At 44.3% G+C, this 24,505-nt stretch overlaps 1 protein-coding gene across 1 annotated transcript in view; it reads left to right on the top strand.

Annotated features, from left to right (window-relative positions):
• The first annotated feature begins 270 nt into the window (after positions 1 to 270).
• Positions 271 to 24,505, top strand: part of LOC132385800 (E3 ubiquitin-protein ligase TRIM39-like) — a 51,641-nt gene continuing 27,406 nt past the window's right edge. The window contains exons 1-6 of the mRNA XM_059958022.1: positions 271 to 785; positions 1,478 to 1,573; positions 1,971 to 2,204; positions 4,024 to 4,046; positions 4,134 to 4,252; positions 16,081 to 23,845. Coding sequence (XP_059814005.1) covers positions 375 to 785; positions 1,478 to 1,573; positions 1,971 to 2,204; positions 4,024 to 4,046; positions 4,134 to 4,252; positions 16,081 to 16,652 — 1,455 coding nt within the window. The 5' untranslated portion in view covers positions 271 to 374 and the 3' untranslated portion in view covers positions 16,653 to 23,845. The remainder of the gene's footprint in view (positions 786 to 1,477; positions 1,574 to 1,970; positions 2,205 to 4,023; positions 4,047 to 4,133; positions 4,253 to 16,080; positions 23,846 to 24,505) is intronic.

Below are 24,505 nucleotides of genomic sequence, written 5' to 3' on the forward strand. Positions count from 1 at the left end.
AGAATGGGACTGGGAAGTGGAATTAAAATGTGTGGCCACTGGGAGATCCTGCTTTCTCTGGCGGACAAGCGCAGGTGTTCAGCGAAACGGTGTCCCAGCCTGCGTCGGGTCTCACCAATATATAAAAGGCCACACCGGGAAGACCGGACACAGTATAACACACCAGCTGTCCTGACGAAGAGTCTCGGCCCGAAACGTCGACAGTGCTTCTCCCTACAGATGCTGCCTGGCCTGCTGTGTTCCACCAGCATTGTGTGTGTGTTGTGTGATTCCCCGAGTCTGCAGCGCGCGTAGTGGACAATCCCGGTACTGCAGGGGATCAGCAGCTCCCCGAAAGTGAAAGCATTCTGAATCAGGAAGTGCCGGGAGTTAACATGGCTTCGAAAGGAGAGACCGAGAGTTTGAGCGAGGAGGCAATTTGCCCCGTCTGCCTGGATTTCTTCATCGATCCGGTGTCACTGGAGTGCGGACACAACTTCTGTCGCTCTTGTATCACACGGTGTTGGGAAAGGGAGGAGAGAAACTCCTGCCCGGAATGTAGAGAGGAGTTTGCTGACCGCACCCTCAGGGCCAGTCGGGCCTTAGCAAATCTGGCTGAAAAATTTCGAAATCTAAACCTGAATCCGAAAGGGAAGGAAAGTAAACGTCACTGCGAGGAACATGAGGAAGAATTGAAGCTGTTTTGTGAAACGGACAAGATACTGATCTGTCTGGTCTGTGCAGTGGCGGAGGAACACAGAGAGCACCACTTCAGGCCGATTAAAGAAGCTGTTAAAAACTATATGGTAAAAACTAACGTTAGTTCAACACTTAAAATATTTCCTTTGTCCTACATATCATCACACGAGCCTCTATAACTAACACATGATTCTCTGCAACTTCCGCCATCTCCAACGGGATTCTAGCATCTCTCCGTCCCACAGCTCACCTCCTCACCCCGGAACTCTCCGCTCTCCATACGGATCGCGGTCCACGTACTGTATCGCCCTGATCCACTCGCTCCTCCCCACTGATCTCCCTCCTGGCACCGACACCTGCAAGCGGGACAAGTGCTACACCTGACTCCTAACCTCCTCCCTCGTCACCATTCAGGGCCGCAAACAGCCCAGTTCCTCCCGTTTCTTCCATTCTCGATTGTCCTCTCGAATTAGATTCCTTCTTCTCCAGCCCTTTACCTCTTCCACCTGTCCCCTCTCAGCTTCTCACTTCATCAGCCTCCCCCACGTTCCCCCTCACGTTGTCTCACCCGTCACCTGTCAGCTGGTTCTCATCCCCAATCTTTTTATTCTGGCTTCTGTCCCATTCCTTCCCAGTCCCAAAGAAGGGTCTCATCCCAGAACAACGACTATTTATTTCCCCTGAATAGATGCTGCCTGACTCAGTGAGTTCCTCCGGCATTTTGTGTGATAATCGGGTTTGATCACCTGTTTCTTTTGATGCATCTTTGTCTTTATTTCCTTCACTCGCTGACTACCAGGATCAGCTAAAATCTTCCTTAGACTCTCTCACAAAAAAGGAATCAGACTTCCAGGAAAAGGAGCAGCAACAGAAAGAGAAGATATCCGGAGTTCGGGTGAGGCTTCCTGAGCGGAATTTCTGATTTTACTGTCGAGTTTTGCTCCCTTTAATGCAGAATAGCCGAGTATCGCAGCTCCAGTGACCTGGGTTCGATCCTGACCTCTGCTGCTGTCTGTGTGGAGTTTTCATGCTCCCCCTGTGACCACGAGAGTCTCCGACATGCCGGATGAATGGCTAATTACCGTTAACTCTGCAAAGGAGGGGAGCGTGTGTGTGAATCAGATGGGAGTTTATGGGTCAATAAGTGAGAATAGGTTTCAGGAAAACGTGAGGGAATGGTGTTGACGGGAATGCTCTCAGAAGTAGCATGGACTCTAGTAGACCGAACTGAACGACAAAAGGAAACAGAGCACAGCAATGCAGTATATTAATCTTCACCTTTCATTCGACAGGAACAGTCACACAGCCTTCAGTCCCACATCACAACCCAGTTTGCTGAACTGCGCCAGATTATCACTGAGAAAGAGCAGAGCTTACTTAGGGATCTCAGGGAAGAAGAGAAGAGGATTCTCAACCAAATGGAGAAAAATCTTCGGGAGATTCAGGAGAATATAAGGAGTATTCAGGAGGAAATCACTAAGTTAAAGGAACAGATGGATCAGAAAGACAGTGTGATATTTCTCAAGGTGAGGAATTTGTTTCAATTTGTTTCAATTTGTTTCTGTCAAAGGGCACTAAATGAACAGTGGTATATTTGATATAAACACAGCACAGCGGCCAATTCTAACAAATCAATTGCCGCTGCTGGTGACCTCACACAAGTTGTTATACCTGCATTACGCGCCCTCCCATCACTCCAATAATGACATTTCAAAATGTCCAAGATACGCTTTCAGTCCTTCAGTAGCAAAATACAATCTTGAAGCAATGAAGCTTCAGGGTAATTCATTGTAAAGTAAGCTGCAACACAGCGGTCAAGTACAGAATGACATCCGCCCGTCCCCAGCTCAAAACTGCCCAGAACAAAGTACAGATACGCAACTTTTTCCCTTCGCTTTTACCACATCCCCACTCACGTGACGAGTTACCATAATAAACACGTAACACAGAATACAATGCAGACAGAAAACAGACGTGTTGCTCCTACACACAGCATTTACAAATGGCAGTAAACTGATTCTCACCAGACAATTGATGCAACTATTCAGGGTTGTTGTTGTCCCATAATAATAAGATTATTAAGGGATTGGACACGCTGGAGGCAGGAAGCATGTTCCCGCTGATGGGTGAGTCCAGAACTAAAGACCACAGTTTAATAATAAGGGGTAGCCCATTTAGAACAGTGATGCGGAAAAACTTTTTCACCCAGAGAGTGGTGGATATGTGAAATGCTCTGCCCCAGAAGGCAGTGGAGGCCAAGTCTCTGGATGCATTCAAGAGAGAGTTAGATAGAGCTCTTATAGATAGGCGGGTCAAGGGATATGCGGAGAGGGCAGGAATGGGGCACTGATTGTGTATGATCAGCCATGATCACAGTGAATGGCTGTGCTGGCTAGAAGGGCCGAATGGCCTACTCCTGCACCTATTGTCTATTGTTCTAAAACTTGGCTTCCACAACTTCTGTACATCCCAGGACAGAATGCAAATCTCTCTGAAATTATTTACTCCGATCATAACACAGAGCTGCTGACTGTTTCCTTAATTACCGCATTAAATATCCTCTGAAACTCCCATTAACACCCGGTTCCAGTCACAGGCTGTGAGTGTGTCTGTTGCAGTTGGTGTGAGGGTCTCTCTGTCAATCAGTGAGAACAAAGAATTTGACCCACACATTAGACTTATCCTCCATATCCGGTTTCCATCAGATTATGGAAACTTTCACTGTCTCTTTATTTTTTGATATATTTTGCATGGGATGATATCCCATTCTCTATCATAAACAGGCCATTCGGTCCATCTTCTATCAGTTTCCCTGCTTCACAAGCCCCCTGCCACCTACTCACCGCAGCCAGCAACAGTGCCCCGAACTCCCTGGTCCCTCACGTGTTTATCCAGCCTCCCCATTACAGTCAGTCTCTGCTGTTCCATTTCATCCACTCCTGTGACAGCGAGTTTCACATCCTCCTCACTAAATTTCTTGTGGAATTTGTTAAAATCCATCTGGAATTACATCTCCCCACGAATCTCCCCATAAATAGAGGCACTTTCTCCACCTGCACACAATCACATACATCACTGATCTTAAATTCCTCCATCCTATCACACTGACGTCATATCCAGATGATAATGCACAGCCTGTCCTGTCCTCCCTGTAAGTTTCTTCCTCTCAGTAATGGTATGACATTCATAAACTTTCCCTGTCATTTACCCCGTGGTTCTGTATTGTCCGTGTGTCTGAGTGACTGTGGAAGTGGGAATTTTCAACACCTTGTAATGATTTGGATGAAATTCAGGATGTGGACAGTAAGTCCAAGTCTAATCAGATTTGTGTTTTATTTATTTCAGGAGGAAGCTCGTCGGAACAGAAGGTAGGACATGCTCTTTAATGAAACCATGAATGGATTTGTAAAATAGTTCAGAATAGCAATTTATAACCAGCAGTTTAATATTTACAGGATTAATGACGATGTCCAGGAATTGTCAGTGACAGATGAGACCCTACCGGTTGAAAAATTCGATCACCTCTATTTGTTGGACACAGTGCTGAGAGAAACGCTTGATGCTATTAATCGAGGTAAAACTTACAAAGATTCATTTCTCCTTGTTTATGAAGATCGATGTAGTTCCAATACGAGGCAAAGATTGTCTGTAATACTGGGCTGCAGGGGAACTGAAGTTTATTCCACATCAACCCCACTGACTGGGAGGCATCACTGTCACATGGTCAGCTGGAGATATCAGACCCCTGGACACACCAGCACAGGGTCACAATACAACCAATACACGGGACTGGCAGATGAACCACTGTGTTCCAATCCCAGGCGAATGCACTAACACACCAGTACATAAGTTTGGATCTAACCAGAGGAACTGGGAATTTAATACTGACAATAATATTGTAGGGAATAAAAATGAGTATCAGTGTGGTGACAGGGATTGTCAGGAAAATACACAAGTCCTTCATGTGCCCTGTGAGTGCAGACTCTGACTGACACAGGTCTTCCCCCTTCCGGATCAGCAACTCTCACTGTTGTTAGAGGCAGAAGAGGGGAGTGGTCATGATCGGGGACTGAATCGTCAGGGGAACAGACAGGAGAATCTATTGATGTGAACGGGACACCTGAATGGTATGTTGCCTCCTGGGTGCCAGGGTCATTAATTCCTTGAATCGTGTCCGCAGCATTTTAGAGAGGGAGGGAAAAGAGCCAGATATCTTGGTAAATTTATGACAATGACATTGGAAGTAAAAGCAAAGAGGTCCTGAAAATAGAATTTGGAGAGCTTGGTAGAAAGCTCAGAAGCAGCACCCCCACTGTTGTAAATTCTAGATTGCTGCCTGTGCCACATGCTGGTGAGGGTAGAAACAGGATAATTTGACAGATAAACATGGCTGAGAAGATGGTGCTGGGGACAGGGATTCAGGTTCTTGGATCATCAGGATCTGTTCTGGTGGAGGAACAAACTGCTCAAAAGGGATAGGTCGCACCTCGACCCGAGGGAGAACAATATTCTCACAGAGAGGTTTCATAGAGCTGTTGGGGAGGGTCTGAACTAATTTGTTGGGGGGGGGGCGGTCGGGAACTGGAGTGAAGGGATAGGACTGATGGTAAAATGCAAAGATAGCGTGCAGTCAGACTGTCAGATATGGCGGACAGATGCGAGGACAAAATGTCAGCCAGCAGGGTGAGTATCAGTGCATTAGAGATGCAGATTTTAAAAGGGTAGCAGAAACAGTACACAAAATGTTATATCTCAATGCATGGAGTATGAGAAATAAGGTGGATGATCTTGTTGCACTATTACCGATTGTCAGGTGTGATATTGTGGCCATTACAGAATCATGGTTGTAGTTGGGATCTGAATGTCCAAGGTTACACAATGTATTGGTGGTGTAGGAAGGTCGGGTGAGGGGGTGGTGTGGCTCTGCTGGCAAATCAGCAGCTAGATGTGACATAGGATTGGAAGATGTTGAATCCTTGTGGGTTGAGGTAAGGAACTGCAAAAGTAAAAATGACACTGACACCAGTCATATACAGGCCTCCCAACAGTCAGTGGGTTGAGGCCCACAGATTACAACTGGAAATAGAAAAGGCTGATGAAAAGGACAATGTTATGATAATCATGGGAGATTTCAACATGCAGGTCAATTGGGGAAATCAGGTTGGTAAAGGATTTCAAGAGAGTGAGTTTGTTGAATGCAATGTGATGGCTTTCTAGAGCAGTTTGTCGTTGAGCCTACTCGGGGAACAGCTCTACTGGATTGGGTGTTATGTATTGAACCAGAGGTGAGTAGTTAAAAGAAACCTTAGGAGGCAGAGCTCACAACATGACTGAGTTCAACTTGAAATCTGATAAGGAGACAGTAAAGTCTGACTTTGTAGTATTTCAGAGGAGTAAAAGAAATTACAGTGGTCTGAGAGAGGAGTTGGCCAAAGCAAATTGGAAGGAGATGCTGCCAGGGATGAGAGCAGAGCAGAAATGGTGTCAGTTTCTGGGAAAATGAGGATAGATGTACTCCAAAAATAAATAAATACTCAAATGGCGAAATAGTACAACCATGGCTGACAAGTTAATGTAAAGGCAAAGGAGAGGGCATACAACTAAACAAAAATTATTCGGAAGAGAGAGGATTGGGAAGCTTTTAAATATCTACAGAGAGGAACTAAAAGGTGGGAAAAAATAAACAAGAAATTGATTTGAATTGAACTGGCCTGGTTGAAGAAGCTGTCCCGGAGCCTGTTGCTCCCGGCTTTTATGCTGCGGTACCGTATCCCGGATGGTAGCAACTGGTACAGTTTGTGGTTGGGGTGACTCTGGTATCCAATGATCCTTCAGGCCCTTTTTACACACCTATCTTTGGAAAACAAGATAGCAAACAATATCAAATTATTTTTCAAGTATTGTAAAAAAATAAAACAGAGATGAGAGTGGATATAGGACAGCTAGAAAATGAGGCTGGATGCATAATAACAGAGGATAAAGAGATGGCAGATAAGCCAAATATTTTGCACCAGTATTCACCGTGGAAGACACCAGCACTGTGCCCGGTGTTGAAGAGTGCGAGGGAAGAGAAGTGAGTGCAGTTACTGTTACAAGGGACAAGCTGCTCAAAAAGCTGAAAGCCCCAAAGATACATAAGTCACCCAGACCAGATGAACTGCACCCCAGTGTTCTGAAAGAGGTCGCAGTAGAAATTATGGAGGCATTCCAAATGATCTTTCAAAATCACTGGACCCTGGCATGGTGCCAGAGGTCTGGAAAATGGCAAATGTCACTTGACTCTTTAAGTAAGGAGGAAGGCAGCAGAAAGGAAATTATTGACCAGTTTGCCTCACCTCTGTGGTTGGGAAGAAATTGGAGTCAGTTGTTAAGTATGAGGCTATGGAATACTTGGTGACACTGGACAAGATAGGACAAGTCAGCATGGCTTCGTTAGGGAATATTCTGCCTGACAAACCTGTTGGGATTCTTTGAGGAGATTACAAGCAGGATCGATAAAGGGGATGCAGTGGATGTTGTATACTTGGAATCTCGGAAGGCCTTTGACAAAGTGCCACGCATGAAGGTGGTAACCAGGTTAAGAGGCCATGGTATTACAGAAAAGTTACAGGCATGGTTAGAACATTGGCTGATTGGTAGGAAACAGCGAATGGGAGTAAACGGAACCTTTCCTGGTTGGCTGCCAGTGACTCGTGTTCCTCAGGGACACAGGTGTTAGGACACCTTCATTTTATGCTGTATATCAAGATTTAGCTGATGGAATAGACAATAAGATATAGGAGCAGAAATAGGCCATTCGGCCCATTGAGTTTGCTCCAATATTCAGTCATGGGAAGACCCAATTCTTCCGGACATCCCCACTCCCCTGCTTTCACCCCATACCATTTGATGCCCTGGCTAAATGAGAACCGGTACATCTCTGCCTTAAATATGCCTTGGCCTCCACAGCCACATGTCGCAACAAATTCCACAGATTCTCCACACACACTGACTAAAGTAATTTCTCCGCATCTCAGTTTTAAAAGGACGTCCTTCAATCATGAAGTCATACCCTCTTGTCCTAGAGTAAATGGCTTTGTTTCCAGGCTTTGCAGATGATACGAAGATTGGCGGAGGGGCCGGTAGTGTTGAGGAAACAGTTAGGCTGGACAAGGACTTGGATGAGGAGAATGGGAAAGAAATTGGCAAATTATATACAATGTTGGAAAATACATGGTCCTGCACTTTGGTCGTAGAAATAATGTGCAGATTTTTTTTTCAAATGGGGAGAAAATCAAAAAATCTGAGCCGAAATTGGATTCAGCAGTCATTCTGCAGAACTCCCTAAAGGTTAACTTGAAGGTAGAGTCACTGGTGAGGAAGGCAAATCCAATGTTAGCATTGAATTCAATCGGTTTAAATAGCATTCATTTCAAGAGCAGGGATGTGATGCTGAGGATTTATAAGGCACTGGTGAAGACTCACCTTGAGTATTGTGAACAATTTTGGGCTCCTCGTCTAAGAAAAGATGTGCTGGCATTGCAGAAGGTTCATTTCATAAGGATGATTCCAGGAATGAAAGGGTTATCATACGAGGAACGTTTGATAGCTCTGTGTCTGTACTCGCTGGAATTTAGAAAGATGAGGGGGAATCTCATTGAAACCTTTCAAATGTTGAAATTCCTAGAAACCTTTCGAATGTTGAAAGTCTCAGACAGAGTAGATGTGGAAGGGATGTTTCCCATGGTGGTGGAGTTTAGGACAAGAGGGCACAGCCTCAAGACAGAGGGGGAATCTATTTAAAACATGCGGAGAAATTTGTGCCAGCAGCTAGTGAATTTGTGGAACCTGTTGGGTGTATTTAAGGCAGAGCTTGATAGGTTCTAGATTGGACACAGCATCAAAGGTTACGGGGAGAAGACCAGGTAGTGGGGCTGAGGAGGGAAAAAAAGGATCATCAATTATTGAATGGCGGAGCAGACTCGATAGGAAAATGGCCTAATTCTGCTCCTATGTTTTATGGTGATCAGACCACTTCATTGAAGCATTGTGAGAATCAGCTCGGACACACCAACAAGCATTGACATGAGTCAAGATTTCATCTCGGGAGAAGCACACACAGCATAACCGGCCTGGCAAAGCTCCCTCACACACATACACAGGAAGGACTGGCAGATTGTAGTCAGAGCCTCAGCAATGTACGTTGTTATTTCCCTCAGTAACCTGGAAACCAGTCTCTTCAGAGACAGTCATTTATTCATTTAAACAACTCAATCACGTGTGACTCATTGTCAACACACACCAGACATGTGATGACACACTGAAACATACAAATTCTTCAATGTGCACACTCTCCTTCAATGTGTATACACTCCACACGGATATTTACCACAATCAACACACACACACACACACACACACACACTAACAGAGTGTGACACACGGCCACAGAAATAGGCACAAATTCCCATTTAGGATTGAAATCTGCCGTCCTTACCCAGTCTGTCTGTTCTGTGTCACTGAGCTGCCCTCTGACGTGACGTCACATCAACACTTCACAGACAGACTTAGGGGTGAGATTCCTCAGGAGGATGATCTCGGAGGGTTTGATGGATGTTGAACTCACGGCCCACTTCATCAATTTGCAAGACTAAGATGTCTTCTTGAGCATGGCCCATTTGTGTGTATTTGCCACACCCCCCATCCCTCTAACCATTTCCCATCTGTGTATTTATTTTAAAATATGTTATTTTTTACCTGTTTCTACAGCGTCTGAGGGAAAATTCCGTTCACCAACCTCCCTCTCTTAGAATGTTACCCGATTTCCCATCTCACTTTCAATCTGAGGCCTCTGGTTCTGTACTCCCATTTCTTGGAAAAAGAACGTTATTTAAGCTCCTTAGAATTATTTCCCTCCATAAGGGGTCATACCTGAACATCCTACACTACAGCTGAATAGCCCAAGCTTACCCACTCTCTGATTTTAACCCAAGCCCCCAGTCCTGGTAACATCCTCCTGAAGCCTCCTGTCCAGTGTAATGACATCCTCCCCATATTCGGGAACCGGAAAAGCAGACAATACTCCAAGTGTGGTCTGTCATCGACATCAAAGGCCTTGCTTAAGTTCATGTGGACAGTGTGGAATAGGCTGATGAATACAGGACTGAAGGTGTTTTTTTAGATTGGGACAAGAAGGGCGGCGTGGGAGCTAAATTCTGAAGGAAGACAGTGTAAAAAAAAAACTTTGTGTACAAGAACGGCGAGACTGCACAGGACAGCGCGGAGAGTTTAAAAAGATGACCACCCTATACAGCGGGCAGCGGAGTGGGTGGCAGCAGAGTGTAGGGCTTTGGCTCAACGGGCTTAGGCGGTAACGGGAAGAGCTGAGAGCGAGGAACCGACTCTTTTTCTCCCCTTGGCAAATCGGCCTGGACGGACGGGGGAACAGCAGGGCACATTAGTTAACCGTTTAAAAAGTCCGTGTGCTTGGTGAAGTAAGTGGGTGAGTAGACCCATCTTTCTTTGTGTCATTCCTGTAGAATTAGGTAGCATGTCTGCAGGGTCTGTGCTTTGTTCAGGGTGTCAGATGTGGGAATCCTGGGAGACCTCCAGCCTCCCTGATAGCCACATCTGCACCAGGTGAACCGAGATTCAGCTCCTCGGAGACCGTGTTAGGGATCTGGAGCTGCAGCTTGATGACCTACTGCTTATTAGAGAAAATGAAGAGGTGATAGACAGGAGCTACAGGGCGGTAGTTATCCCTAGGCTACAGGGGTCAGAAAACTGGGTGACTGTCAGGAGAGGGAAGGGAAATGCCCAGATAGTGGAGAGCACCCCTGTGGCTGCCCCCCTCAGCAACAAGTATATCGTTTTGGACGCTGTTGAGGGGGATGACCTGACAGGGGACGGCTACGGTGACCGGGTCTCTGGCACTGAGCCTGGTGCTGTTGTGCAGGAGGGAAGGAGGGAGAAGAGGAATGCGGTAGTCATAGGGGATTCCATAGTCAGTGGAACAGACAGGAGATTCTGTGCGCCTGGCAGAGATACCCACATGGTGTGCTGCCTCCCAGGTGCCAGGGTACGGGATGTCTCGGATCGGGTCCAGAATATTCTGAAGGGAGAGGGTGAGCAGCCAGCTGTCTTGGTACGTGTTGGTACCAATGACATAGAGAGGAAAAGGGAGGAGGTCCTGAAGAGAGATTTCCGGGAGTTAGGAATGAAGCTGAGAAGCAGGACCTCCAGGGTAGTAACCTCAGGATTGCTACCTGTGCCACGTGCTAGCGAGGGCAAGAATAGTAGGATCAGGCTGATGAATGCGTGGCTGAGAGACTGGTGCAGGGGGCAGGGCTTCAGATTCTTGGATCATTGGGATCTCTTCTGGGGGAAGTACTACTTATTCAAAAAGGACGGGTTACCCCTGAACCCGAAGGGGATCAATATCATCGCGGGAATGTTTAATAGAGCTGTTAGGGAGGGTTTAAACTAATTTGGCAGGGGGATGGTAAACCGGAATGATAGAGCGGAGGAGAGGGAATCTATAAATCTAAGATAGTGAGCAGTAAAGATGTCAGGAAGGACAGGCAGGTGATGGGGCAAATTTGCAGCCACTGGGATGAGTTGCAGTGCAATCAAAGCAAAACTGACCAAATACTGGACTTAAGGTGTTATACTTAAATACACACAGCATAAGGCATAAGGTGGATGATCTTGTCGTACAGCTACAGATTGGCAGGTATAATTTTGTGGCCATCACTGAGACGTGGCTAAAGGATGCATGGCTGTGAGAGCTAAACGTCCAAGGATACACGGTGTATCGGAAGGATAGGCAGGTAGGCAGAGGGGGTGGCGTGGCTTTATTGGTATGAAATGATATTAAATCATTAGAAAGAGGTGACATAGGATCGGAAGTGCAGAATCTTTCTGGGTTGAGCTAAGAAATCGCCGGGGTAAAAGGACCCTGATGGCAGTTATCTACAGGCCTCCTAACAGCTGCAGTGATGTGGATTACAAATTACAACAGAAAATAGAAAAGGCTTGCCAGAAGGGCAGTGTTATGATAATTGTGGGGATTTTAACATGCGAGTGAATTGGGAAAATCAGGTCGACACTGGATCTCAAGAGAGAGAATTTGTAGAATGTCTACGAGATGGCTTTTCAGAACAGCTTGTTGTTGAGCCCACTAGGGGATCAGAGATACTGGATTGGATATTGTGTAATGACCCAGAGGTGATTAGAGAGATTGAGGTGAAGGAACCGTTAGGAGGCAGTGATCGTAACATGATTGAGTTCACTGTGAAATTTGAGAAAGAGAAGCCGAAATCCGATGTGTCGGTATTGCAGTAGAGTAAAGGAAATTACAGTGGCACGAGAGAGGAACTGGCCAAATTTGACTTGAAAGGGACATTAGAGGGAAGGACGGCCTAGCAGCAGTGGCTGGAGTTTATGTGAGGAGTGAGGAATGTGCAAGACAGATATATTCCAAAAAAGAAGAATTTTTCAAATGGAAAAAGAGAAGTCAAAGCCAAAGTGGCTGACAAGAGAAGTCAAAGCCAAAGTAAAAGCAAAGGAGAGGGCATTCAAAGAAGCAAAAATTAGTGGGAAGACAGAGGATTGGGAAGATTTTAAAAGCTTACAAAAGGAAACTAAGAAGGCCATTAAGAGGGAAAAGATGAACTATGAAAGGAAGCTTGCAAATTATATCAAAGAAGATACTAAAAGCTTTGTCAAGTATATAAAGAATAAAAAACGGTTGAGAGTGGATATTAGACAGATAGAAAATGATGCTGGAGAAATTGTAATGGGAGATAAGGAGATGGCTGAGGAACTGAACGAGTATTTGCATCAGTCCTCACTGAGGAAGATATCAGCAGTATACCGGACACTCAAGGGTGTCAGGGAAGAGAAGTGTGCGCAGTCACAATTACGACAGAGAAAGTACTCAGGAAGCTGAATAGTCTCAGGGTAGATAAATCTCCAGGACCAGACGGAATGCACACTTGTGTTTTGAAGGAAGTAGCTGTGGAGATCGCGGAGGCATTAGCAATGATCTTTCAAAAGTCAATAGATTCTGGCATGGTTCCGGAGGAGTGGAAGATTGTAAATGCCACTCTGGTATTTAAGAAAGGGGCAAGGAAGCAAAAAGTAAATTATAGACCTGTTAGATTGAGAAATGGTTGTAAAGTTTCTGGAGTCAATTGTCAAGAATGAGGTTACGGAGTACCTGGACGCATATGACAAGATAGGCCAAACTCAGCATGGTTGCCTTAAAGGAAAATCCTGCCTGACAAACCCATTGAAATCTTTTGAGGAGATTACAAGTAGGCTAGACAAGGGAGATGCAGTGGATGTTGTGTATTTGGATTTTCAGAAGGCTTTTGACAAGGTGCCACACATGAAGTTGCTAAACAAGATAAGAGCCCATGGAATTATGGGAAATTTACTTATGTGAATAGAGCGTTGGCTGATTGGCAGGAAACAGAGAGTGGGAATAAAGGATCCCATTCTGGTTGTCTGCCAGTTACCAGTGGTGTTCCACATGGCTCCAAGTTGGGGCCACTTCTTTTTACATTGTATATCATCAATTTGGATTATGAAATAGATGGCTTTGTGGCTAAGTTTGCTGATGATACAAAGATAGGTGGAGGGGACGGTAGTGCTGAGGAAACAGAGAGTCTGCAGAGAGACTTGGATAGATTGGGAGAATGGTCAAAGAAGTGGCAAATGAAATACAATGTTTAAAAGTGTATGGTCATGCACGTTGGTAGAAGAAATAAACGGGCTGACTATTATTGAAATGGAGAGAGAATTCAAAATTCTGAGATGCAATTGTACTTGGAAGTGCTCGTGCAGGATACCCTTAAGGTTAACCTCCAGGTTGAGTCGGTGGTGAAGAAGGTGAATGCAATATTGGCATTCATTTCTAGAGGAATAGAAAATAAGAGCAGGGATGTGATGTTGAGGCACTATAAGGAACTGGTAAGACCTCACTTGGAATACTGTGTGCAGTTTTGGGCTCCTTATTTACGAAAGGATGTTCTGACATTGGAGAGGGTTCAGAGAAGATTCACGAGAATGATTCCTGGAATAAGAGTGTTAACATGTGAGGAATGTTTGACCGCTCTTGGACTGTACTCCGTGGAGTTTAGAATGAGGGGGAACCTCACAGAAGCATTTCGGATGTTAAAAGGCATGGACAGAGTGGATATGGCAAAGTTGTTTCCCATGGTGGGGGAGTCTAGTACGAGAGCATGACTTAAGGATTGAAGGGCGCCCATTCAGAATGGAGATGCAAAGAAATTTTTTTAGCCAGAGGGTGGTGAATCTGTGTATTTCTTGCGGCAGTGGAAGCCAAGTCATTGTGTGTATTTAAGACAGAGATTGATAGGTATGTGAGTAGACTGGGCATCAAAGGTCATGGTGAGAGGGTGGGAGAGTGGGACTAAATGGGAGAATGGGAAAATGGATCAGCTCATGATAAAATAACTCCTGCTTTAAAAATCAAACACAAGAAAATCTACAGATGCTGGTAATCCAAGCTGCACAGGTCCTGATGAAGGGTCTCGCCAGATCTCTCTGACACCTGTCTGGAGAGAGTTGATGTTGGGAGGATGTGGGTGGGTCGAGAACGGTGAGCACAGCCTCCGACTATAGGGATGTCCATTTAGGACAGAGTCTCCCCCGATCCCCGGGGCCGCGCTGTCCGAGTCTCCCCCCGATCCCCGGGGCCGCGCTGTCCGAGTCTCCCCCCGATCCCCGGGTCCGCGCTGCCCGAGTCTCCCCCCGATCCCCGGGGCCGCGCTGCCCGAGTCTCCCCCCGATCCCCGGGGCCGCGCTGTCCGAGTCTCCCCCGATCCCCGGGGCCGCGCTGTCCGAGTCTCCCCCCGATCCCCGGGGCCGCGCTGCCCGAGTCTCCCCCCGATCCCCGGGGCCGCGCTGTCCGAGTCTCCCCCCGATCCCCGGGGCCGCGCTGTCCGAGTCTCCCCCCGATTCCCGGGGCCGCGCTGTCCGAGTCTCCCCCCGATCCCCGGGGCCGCGCTGTCCGAGTCTCCCCCCGATCCCCAGGGCCGCGCTGTCCGAGTCTCCCCCCCATCACGGGGCCGCGCTGTCCGAGTCTCCCCCCGATCCCCGGGGCCGCGCTGTCCGAGTCTCCCCCCGATCCCCGGGGCCGCGCTGTCCGAGTCTCCCCCCGATCCCCGGGGCCGCGCTGTCCGAGTCTCCCCCCGATCCCCGGGGCCCCGCTGTCCGAGTCTCTCCCCCCGATCCCCGGGGCCGCGCTGTCCGAGTCTCTCCCCCCGATCCCCGGGGCCCCGCTGTCCGAGTCTCCCCCCGATCCCCGGGGACCGCGCTGTCCGAGTCTCCCCCCGATCCCCGGGGTCCCGCTGTCCGAGTCTCCCCCCGATCCCCGGGGTCCCGCTGTCCGAGTCTCCCCCGATCCCCGGGACCGCGCTGTCCGAGTCTCCCCCCGATCCCCGGGGCCCCGCTGTCCGAGTCTCTCCCCCCGATCCCCGGGGCCGCGCTGTCCGAGTCTCTCCCCCCGATCCCCGGGGCCCCGCTGTCCGAGTCTCCCCCCGATCCCCGGGGACCGCGCTGTCCGAGTCTCCCCCCGATCCCCGGGGTCCCGCTGTCCGAGTCTCCCCCCGATCCCCGGGGCCGCGCTGTCCGAGTCTCCCCCGATCCCCGGGGCCGCGCTGTCCGAGTCTCCCCCCGATCCCCGGGGCTCCGCTGTCCGAGTCTCCCCCCCGATCCCCGGGGCCGCGCTGTCCGAGTCTCCCCCCGATCCCCGGGACCGCGCTGTCCGAGTCTCCCCCCGATCCCCGGGGTCCCGCTGTCCGAGTCTCCCCCCGATCCCCAGGACCGCGCTGTCCGAGTCTCCCCCCGATCCCCGGGGCCCCGCTGTCCGAGTCTCCCCCCGATCCCCAGGGCCCCGCTGTCCGAGTCTCCCCCCGATCCCCGGGGCCGCGCTGTCCGAGTCTCCCCCCGATCCCCGGGGCCGCGCTGTCCGAGTCTCCCCCCGATCCCCGGGGTCGCGATGTCCGAGTCTCCCCCCGATCCCCGGGGCCCCGCTGTCCGAGTCTCCCCCCGATCCCCGGGGCCGCACTGTCCGAGTCTCCCCCGATCCCCGGGGCCGCGCTGTCCGAGTCTCCCCCCGATCCCCGGGGCCCCGCTGTCCGAGTCTCCCCCCGATCCCCGGGGCCGCACTGTCCGAGTCTCCCCCGATCCCCGGGGCCGCGCTGTCCGAGTCTCCCCCCGATCCCCGGGACCGCGCTGTCCGAGTCTCCCCCCGATCCCCGGGGCCGCACTGTCCGAGTCTCCCCCGATCCCCGGGGCCGCGCTGTCCGAGTCTCCCCCCGATCCCCGGGACCGCGCTGTCCGAGTCTCCCCCCGATCCCCGGGGACTCTCTAATTCTCTGCTTCTCCCCCCAGTCTCTGTCACCCTGGATGTGGAAACGGCGCATCCGGAGCTCGAGGTGTCTGAGGATCGGAAGAGTGTGAGATGGACCGGGACCCGGAGGAATCTCCCTGACACCGGGAAGAGATTCACATTCTGGGATTGTGTGCTGGGATCGGAGGGATTCACATCGGGGAGACATTACTGGGAGGTGGAGGTGACGGGGATTCAGTACTGGGGTCTGGGAGTCGCCGCAGAGTCTGTGAAGAGGAAGGGACGGGTCAGTCTGAGTCCGGAGACCGGATTCTGGTATATCGGGCGGTTTGGTGACGTGTTACATCGGGATTGTGACGTGTTACATCGGGATTATGACGTGTCCGGTCCCCCCTCCCCCGAGTCCCGTCTCGCTGCCGGTCCCATCCCCGGGAGGGTGGGAGTTTATCTCAGTTACGAGTCCGGGACAGTTTCATTTTACAACGCGGAGACCAAGTCCCATCTCCACACCTTCACTGGGAATAAATTCACGGGGAAACTTTATCCTCTCTTCCGGACCGGGGATGGAAACCAGTGGCTGAGAATCTGCTCCGGTTCCGCTCCGGGTCTGTAAACGGGTCGGGTCCCGGGACCGGCGTCAGGAGTAAAGTCCCTGTAAATATAAATGTGCGGAGAGTGCAGCTAAATACGTGGCTAAGGAGATGGTGCAGGAGGGAGGGTTTCATGTTTCTGGTCAATTGGGCTTTGTTCCCGGGAAGGTGGGGCCTGTTCTATGAGATAGTGAGGGGCAGAACTGGCAGCTTAATGTTCTGGTAAAATTGGAGAACGGCCAATTTTGTGGAAATGAAAAAGGATCTAGGAAGAGTGGATTGGGATAAGTTTTTTTTTTCTGGCAAGGATGTGTTCAGTAAGTTCACAGGCATAAGAAATTAAATAGAGATTGGGTTGGAAATGTTATAGCAACTTCATTTAATTCAAAATCGAGAGGAGTTGCAATTTCGGTTAATAAATCTTTACCAATTAAAATACAAAATGTAATAATTGATTCTGTGGGGAGATACGAGATTATACATTGTCAAATTTTTTCAGAATTATGGAATTTTATGAACATTTATGCACCAAATGAAAATGATGCAAAATTCATACAAGAAGATTTTTTGAACTTGGCTGACGCAAATGATAAAATATTAATAGGCAGAGATTTTAATTTTTGTTTAGATCCAGTTTTGGAAAGGTCAACTACAGTTGTTACAAAATTAAAAGAAATAAAACTAACTTTATCATTAATGAAAGATTTAAACCTGATTGATATATGGAGGAAAATTAATCCAAGAGAAAGAGATTATTCATTTTATTCAAATAGACATAAAGCTTAGATGGAGATTTAATACAATTTTATTAAAACGTCAAGATTTTTGTGATTTTATGAAAAAACAGATTCAATTTTTTTTGGATACAAATTTACATTCAGTTGAGGGTAAAATTGTATTATAGGAAGCGATGAAAGCATATTTAAGGGGTCAGATTATAAGTTATACATCTAAAATTAAGAAGGAAAATTGGGAAAAGATATAAAGTTAGAAAAAGAATCTCAAAGATATATGACAGAACAAAAACAAAGACAACTTGTTAATAAAAAACTACAATATAATATCGTACATATCGTACAGAAAAAGTAATTATGAGAACTAAACAGAAATATTACGAATTAGGTGAAAGATCACATAAAATTCTTGCTTGGCAGTTGAAAACAGAACAGGCTTTTAAAACAATAAATGCAATTAGAACAAGTGTAAATAAGGTTGCTGATAAACCTTTGGAAATTCATGAAACTTTATTTTTTTTTTATATACTGAACTATATCAATCAGAATCACAAAATAAGATTACTGAGATGGATAAATTTTTATCACAAATAACCCTTCCGAAATTTAATTTGGAAGAACAGAAAGGATTAGATATGCCCTTTACATTAAAAGAGGTTGAAGAAGCTGTAGGATCACTTGAGAGTAACAAATCCCCAGAAGAAGATGGTTTTCCTCCTGAATTTTATAAAAAAAATTAAAGATATATTAATTCCTCCCTCTATGGAATTAATATACCAAGTGGAAAGAATGCATAAACTCCCACAATCTTTTTTAACAGCGATCATAACTGTATTGCCAAAAAAAGAGATCCTCTAAAACCAACATCATATAGGCCTATTTCTTTGTTGAATACAGATTATAAGATAATAGCAAAAATTTTATCTAATAGAATATCTAAATATTTACCAAAATTAATGCATATGGATCAAACAGATTTTATTACAATCAATGGATAATCTAACCTGGTTACTTAGTATAATTCATCTGGCACAAAAAAGAGAGGAAATGAGTGTGGCATTTGCTTTGGATGCAGAAAAAGCATTTGATAGATTGGAATGGGATTTTTTTGTTTAAGGTATTGGAAAAATATGAGCGAGGAAAATCTTTTATACAATGGATTAAAACCTTAAATACTAATCCTCAAGCTGAAGTAGTTACAAATGCTCAGATTTCAACACCATTTTGCTTAACGAGGTCAACTGGACAAGGCTGCCCGTTATCACCTGCTTTATTTGTATTGGCAAAAGAACCATTAGCTGAATTAATTAGAACAGATTCAGATATTGGCGGTTTTAGAGTTAATCAAGAAGAATATAAAATTAATTTATTTGCTGATGATGTTTTGATTTATTTTACAAACCTATTACAATCTTTGCAAAGATTATCTTTTAAATTGGAAGAATACGGGAAAGTATCAGGGTATAAATTAAATTGGAATAAAAGTGAAATTTTACCCCTTACAAAAGGAAATTATAATCAATGTCGATTAGTAACTCAATTTCGATGGTCAATAAATGGGATAAAATATTTAGGTATCAGAGTTGACAATGATGTAAAAAATTTATATAAACAAAATTATTTGCCATGATTAAAAAAAAATAAAAGAGGATCTTGATAAATGGATGATGTTACCAATAACATTAATAGGTAGAATTAATGCTGTAAAAATGAATATATTCCATAGATTGCAATATATATTCCAAACTTTACCAATACAATTACCGCAGAAGTTTTTTCAAGAACTAAATAAATATGTAAGGAAATTTCTTTGGAAAGGAAAGATGTCAAGAATATCATTGGAAAAATTGAGATGTAAATTTGATTTAGGAGGGTTACAACTTCCAAATTTTAACAATTATGATAAAGCAATTCAACTTAGATTTATTGCATCTTTTTTTGATGAAAAAAAAACCCGGCATGGATTAGAATAAAATTAGATAAGATAGGAGAAAACATACCAGAAGATTTTACATATAAATGGGAATCCAAATTGATACGGGAAAAAAAAAGAATCTCCTATATTAAGACACTTGAATGATTTATGGAATAAGGTAAATATGGACGATAAGATAAAGAAATCTTTATTAGCAAAAATAAACTTTAATTCAAAATAGGCTTATTCCTTTTACAATGGATAATAAACTTTTACATAATTGGTTCCAAAAGGGGATTAAATATATATGTAATTGTATTGATGTCGTTTGAGCAATGAAAAAATAAATATAAAATATCAAACAACACTCTTTTCTCTTATTTTCAATTAAAGGACAATTACGAGAAAAGCTGGGTCAAACAATGTTGATGCCAAAACTTAGTGAAATAGAAATATTAATTCAAAAAGGAAAAATTTAAAAAATTACATCTTGTATGTACAATTTGATTCAAAAACAGACTGAATCTGGAATTCATAAATCAAGACAAAAATGGGAAACTGATTTGAATGTTAAAATTGTTGGAAAAAGTTGGTCAAGATTATGTTCTGATAGTATGATAAATACAATAAATGTTCAAATTAGATTAATACAATATAATTTTTACATCAATTATATATAACACCACAGAAAATAAATAGATTAAATTCAAATATGTCTGACCAATGCTTTCGATGTAATCAAGAAATTGGTACTTTTTTACATTCTACTTGGTCTTGTTTTAAAATTCAACCATTTTCGATATATCTGACTTTTATTGGAACAAAGTACTGGAGTTCAACTCCCAAATAGTCCAATATTATTTTTATTAGGAGATATTGAAGGGACAATACCGAAAATTAAATTGAATATGTATCAGAAAAAAATTATAAATATTGATTGGCAGTAGCTAAAAAAGTTATCGCAATTACTTGGAAATCTGAGTTATATTTAACTATGGATTATTGGAATAATGAAATATATAGTTGTATTCCACTTGAAAAAATTACATATAATCTAAGAAATGAATATGATATATTTTTCAAAATTTGGCTCCCATACCTACAAAAGATAGGATTAAATATATAGGTCCTTTGAAGATAAAAATTATAATGTAATTGGGGAAAGTAAGAATAAATATTAAAATTATTTTGAACTCCATGGAGCATGTGGGTATCCTCCAATATCGAGGCAATCTTTTTCTTCTTTATTTCTTTCTTTAGATAAGGGTTAAGGTGGGGATGGGGAGGAGGACTAATATTATTTTTCTTTTTCTTACTAATTTTTCATTACATTTATTCTTTGTAATTTTCTAAAAATTTAATAAATAAATAAAAAGAGCATCTCAGTAATCCAACAGCCCACTCACCTTTGCTACCCTTTATGTTATTTCCTTACGTTTAACACAATTATTACGTGCCTTTTCCAGCTCAAACTGTGAATTGATTTAAAGTCAGTCCCATAATTTAATAGCTTTTATTTGAAAACTATCTACCCTCGCAAAGATTGTACTGAAGACTGCATTTGATTTTTCTTCAGCCTTGTACGCTTCACATTGAAATAGTATGTGTTTCGACGGTTTCATAATGACAAAATGTACACGACACAGAATGAAGTTTTCCAATTAGTTACAAGGCATAATTAAGCATAGTGTGGATATTTCTGTCATGTAAATATCATTCCTTCCCTTGTTTTAAGCCCTTCTTCTATAAACCCAACAGGTTTATGTATTCTGGAAAGGTGTCTGTCTTTACGTCCATTATCCTACGTCTTGCCATAAGCCCCTAATTCTTAACACTACCAACCCTTTAGCTTCTAATTTGCTAAGTGGAAGGTCTATATCCACAGCTTAACATTTAACAGCTTTTGGTGCTAAACAGTCAACATCATCATTTCCCTCAACAGTGTGATATGCAGGCCCCATAATGTGCAGACATATAAATCAAACTTTATATATGAAATACCGTTTGTCAAGTTTCCAACAGTCAATCTGACCTACTGCCAGAATGACCTGTTTAAGACTCATCAAAACTGAAATGTATTCTGAGTAAATTATAAGGACCAATTTCCTCCATCCACTGTAAGCCTAAACTGTTGGCAAAGAATTCTGCTTTCTATGCTGATAAATGGCTATAAGTCATTTCTTTATCATTACCTGCTATTCAGGCACACAAAAACAGCCACACCAACATCCCCAATTAAATTATCTTTTGATTCATCTGTAAAAATGGTTACTGTATGATAATAACTTTCATTAATATACTGATGACCAACAGACTCTCAGGCAGAACCGAATCCGATCGTGTAAAAAGTAAAATCACCTGAAGTCAATGGAAAAAACAATGTGGGGTTACAGAGAACGCTACAGTGGGACATACTGTGTCATCAAATACACCCATATTCGCAGCATGGTAAGAACCCAGCCACCCAAAACAAAAAACACTCTTCTAGTGATGTTCCCAACCGTCCTCTAGCACAACTTTAACAGGATGATCATTTCCTTGACCCGCAAATTAATCCAGTATGTTGACATCAACTTGAACCTCTGTTACTTTGAGGGCAATTGTCCCATTGCAATCAGTAAAGCCAAAGCAGGAGACAACATTACCGCACCAGAACACAATTAAAAGTCTGTAATTGTATCACATACAAACACTTTTAATTTGAAGATGAAGGTGATCCACAAGCCACACAGACATAATCATGAACAGATCAAATTAAACAAATATAATTGGTCAACAAAGATTTTCATGTTGCACCCAAGAATACCCACATAGATGTCTGAGGAGATTTAAAGCTCCTTTATATTTATCAATTATTTTACTGACAGGTGCTTCCCCATCAGCTTATTATTCATCCACATACTGAGAAATCTTACCACTGACACTTCCTCGAGACATTAATCCCATAAGTTAAAATCAAGTGCAAGTCTATTAATGCTGTTTGTAAACCACGTAATGTGTTTTAACGACTGAAAGCTTACAATCCTCATCAATCTGCCCACTGTTTGATCTATTAATTGTAAATTGCAGTTAATACCTCAAATCCATAAAGCTAAGTCATCTGTATATTGTGATTTACCCAGGGAATCCCATTTTCCCATCTCACAGAAAATATCATTAATCATAATATTAAATAATGAAGGGCTACAAATACTGCCTTGTGGGATTCCATTCTCTATCTCATAGTCACAAACATGCCGACCGTTACTTGGACAGTCCATACAAAAAAAAACTCAGAAAAAAATACAATGACCCCCTTACTCCTAATTTAATCAAAAGTCCTTTCTTCCATATCATTTCCCTTTTCAGTCTCAATACTGCTATTACAACATCTTTATTTAATTGTGCTTTCCGAATATCATCTTCCAAACCTAAAACTGAATCTAATGTCATTTCACACTTCCAAAATCCACTCTAATAAAACACTTTATCACCACTCTTTCCAAAATATAACTCAAGCGCTTGATTACCATACATTCCATAAGTTTACATAAATGAGACTTTCACGATATAGGCCCTTAACTAGAAGGATCAAATGGGGATCTACCAGGTTTTCAGGCACTACTATTTCCATTTTCCATGAGGAAAGTGGATACACAATTCAAATATTTAATATTTTACAAATGCAAATTATATACAATTACAATTTCAAATATCACTCTTTCCTGGAGACACCTGACCTGCATTATTAATAGACTTCTTAAATTCATACAAAGAAATCTCTCCATCAGTGATACTATCATTGCTGCAGCAGACTTCCAACACATCAGGGTATTCACTGAAAAAACATATCCCTACATTGTTTAACTTCTTCACTTAAATTATCCTGATTATGAATCTCATCAAATGACCCAGCCAGTAACACAACCTTCCCTGTTTCAGTACCAATCATTTTGCCCTCAATAATCAACACAGGAATATTATGATCCCCACAAATCCCCCCATTTTCTAAATCATATCCCAAACAATTCCAAGTTTGATATCCCTTCCAATATTATCTCCATATAACCTCCAGTAAATCACCTCCTTCCTCACCACGGCCTTGGCCCTTTTATTGTTAATAATGTAACTCGGAGACTGATGCACCATCACATAAAAACTCACATTTCTCCCAATTTGCTTCCTGTCCCGTTATAAATCCAAATCCAAACTCATAAAGACAGGAAGGCTGACTGACGTTCACATTAACTAATCACCCTCCGAGTTCCCACTTGGGTGACAGGCACTACAGCCAATGACAGCAGGGGTCAGTGTTAGTTCTGAGCTACGATAGGCTGGAGGAAATCGGCCCATGACTAGCCCCTCCTCTTCCGCTCCATCGCCATGGCGGAGATCAGCGAGTCGCTTCTGTCGGTGTCGCCGGCCTCGGCGCCCACAAGGACGGGTGTGATTCCCCTTCGCGCCCCGGTGGGTCTGTTTCGGTGACGTCTGTGGTGGCTGACGAAACATGCTTTGACAGGGAGCGAGCGAGGATAATGACTACAACTCCCAGAAGGCCCCACTGATGACGTTGTGGTGTTGTTTCGGGGTAAGGTATCAAAGCAAAATGGAGGAAAATGTAATGCATTACGTTTTCTGTACTGCGTCGTGCCTTCAATAAACAATTAAACTAAAAGAGAGATTCCAGCGAGAAATAGAGAGAACACAGAACAATACAGCACAGTACAGGCCCTTCGGCCCACAATGTTGTGCCGACCCTCAAACCCTGCCTCCCTAAACTTAAATTCCTCCATATACCTGTCTAGTAGACTCTTAAACTTCACTCGTGTATCTGCCTCCACCACTGACTCGAGCAGTGCATTCCACGCACCAACCACTCTCTGAGTATAAAATCTTCCTCTAATATCCCCCTTGAACTTCCCTCGCCTTACCTTAAAGCCATGTCCTCTTGTATTGAGCAGTGGTGCCCTGGGGAAGTGGCGCTGGCTGTCCACTCTATCTATTCCCCTTAATATCAACTATACCTCTATCATTTCTCCTCTCACACTCCTTCTCTCCAGAGAGTAAAGCCTTAGCTCCCTGAATCTCTGATCATAATCCATACTCTCTAAACCAGGCAGCATTCTGGTAAATCTCCTCTGTACCCTTTCCAGTGCTTCCACATTCTTCCTATAGTGAGGTGACCAGAACTGGACAGAGTACTCCCTGTGGCCCAACCAGAGTTTTATAGAGCTGCATCATTACATCG

This window comes from Hypanus sabinus (assembly GCF_030144855.1).
Source record: "Hypanus sabinus isolate sHypSab1 chromosome X2 unlocalized genomic scaffold, sHypSab1.hap1 SUPER_X2_unloc_23, whole genome shotgun sequence".
In the NCBI taxonomy this organism is placed as follows: domain Eukaryota; kingdom Metazoa; phylum Chordata; class Chondrichthyes; order Myliobatiformes; family Dasyatidae; genus Hypanus; species Hypanus sabinus.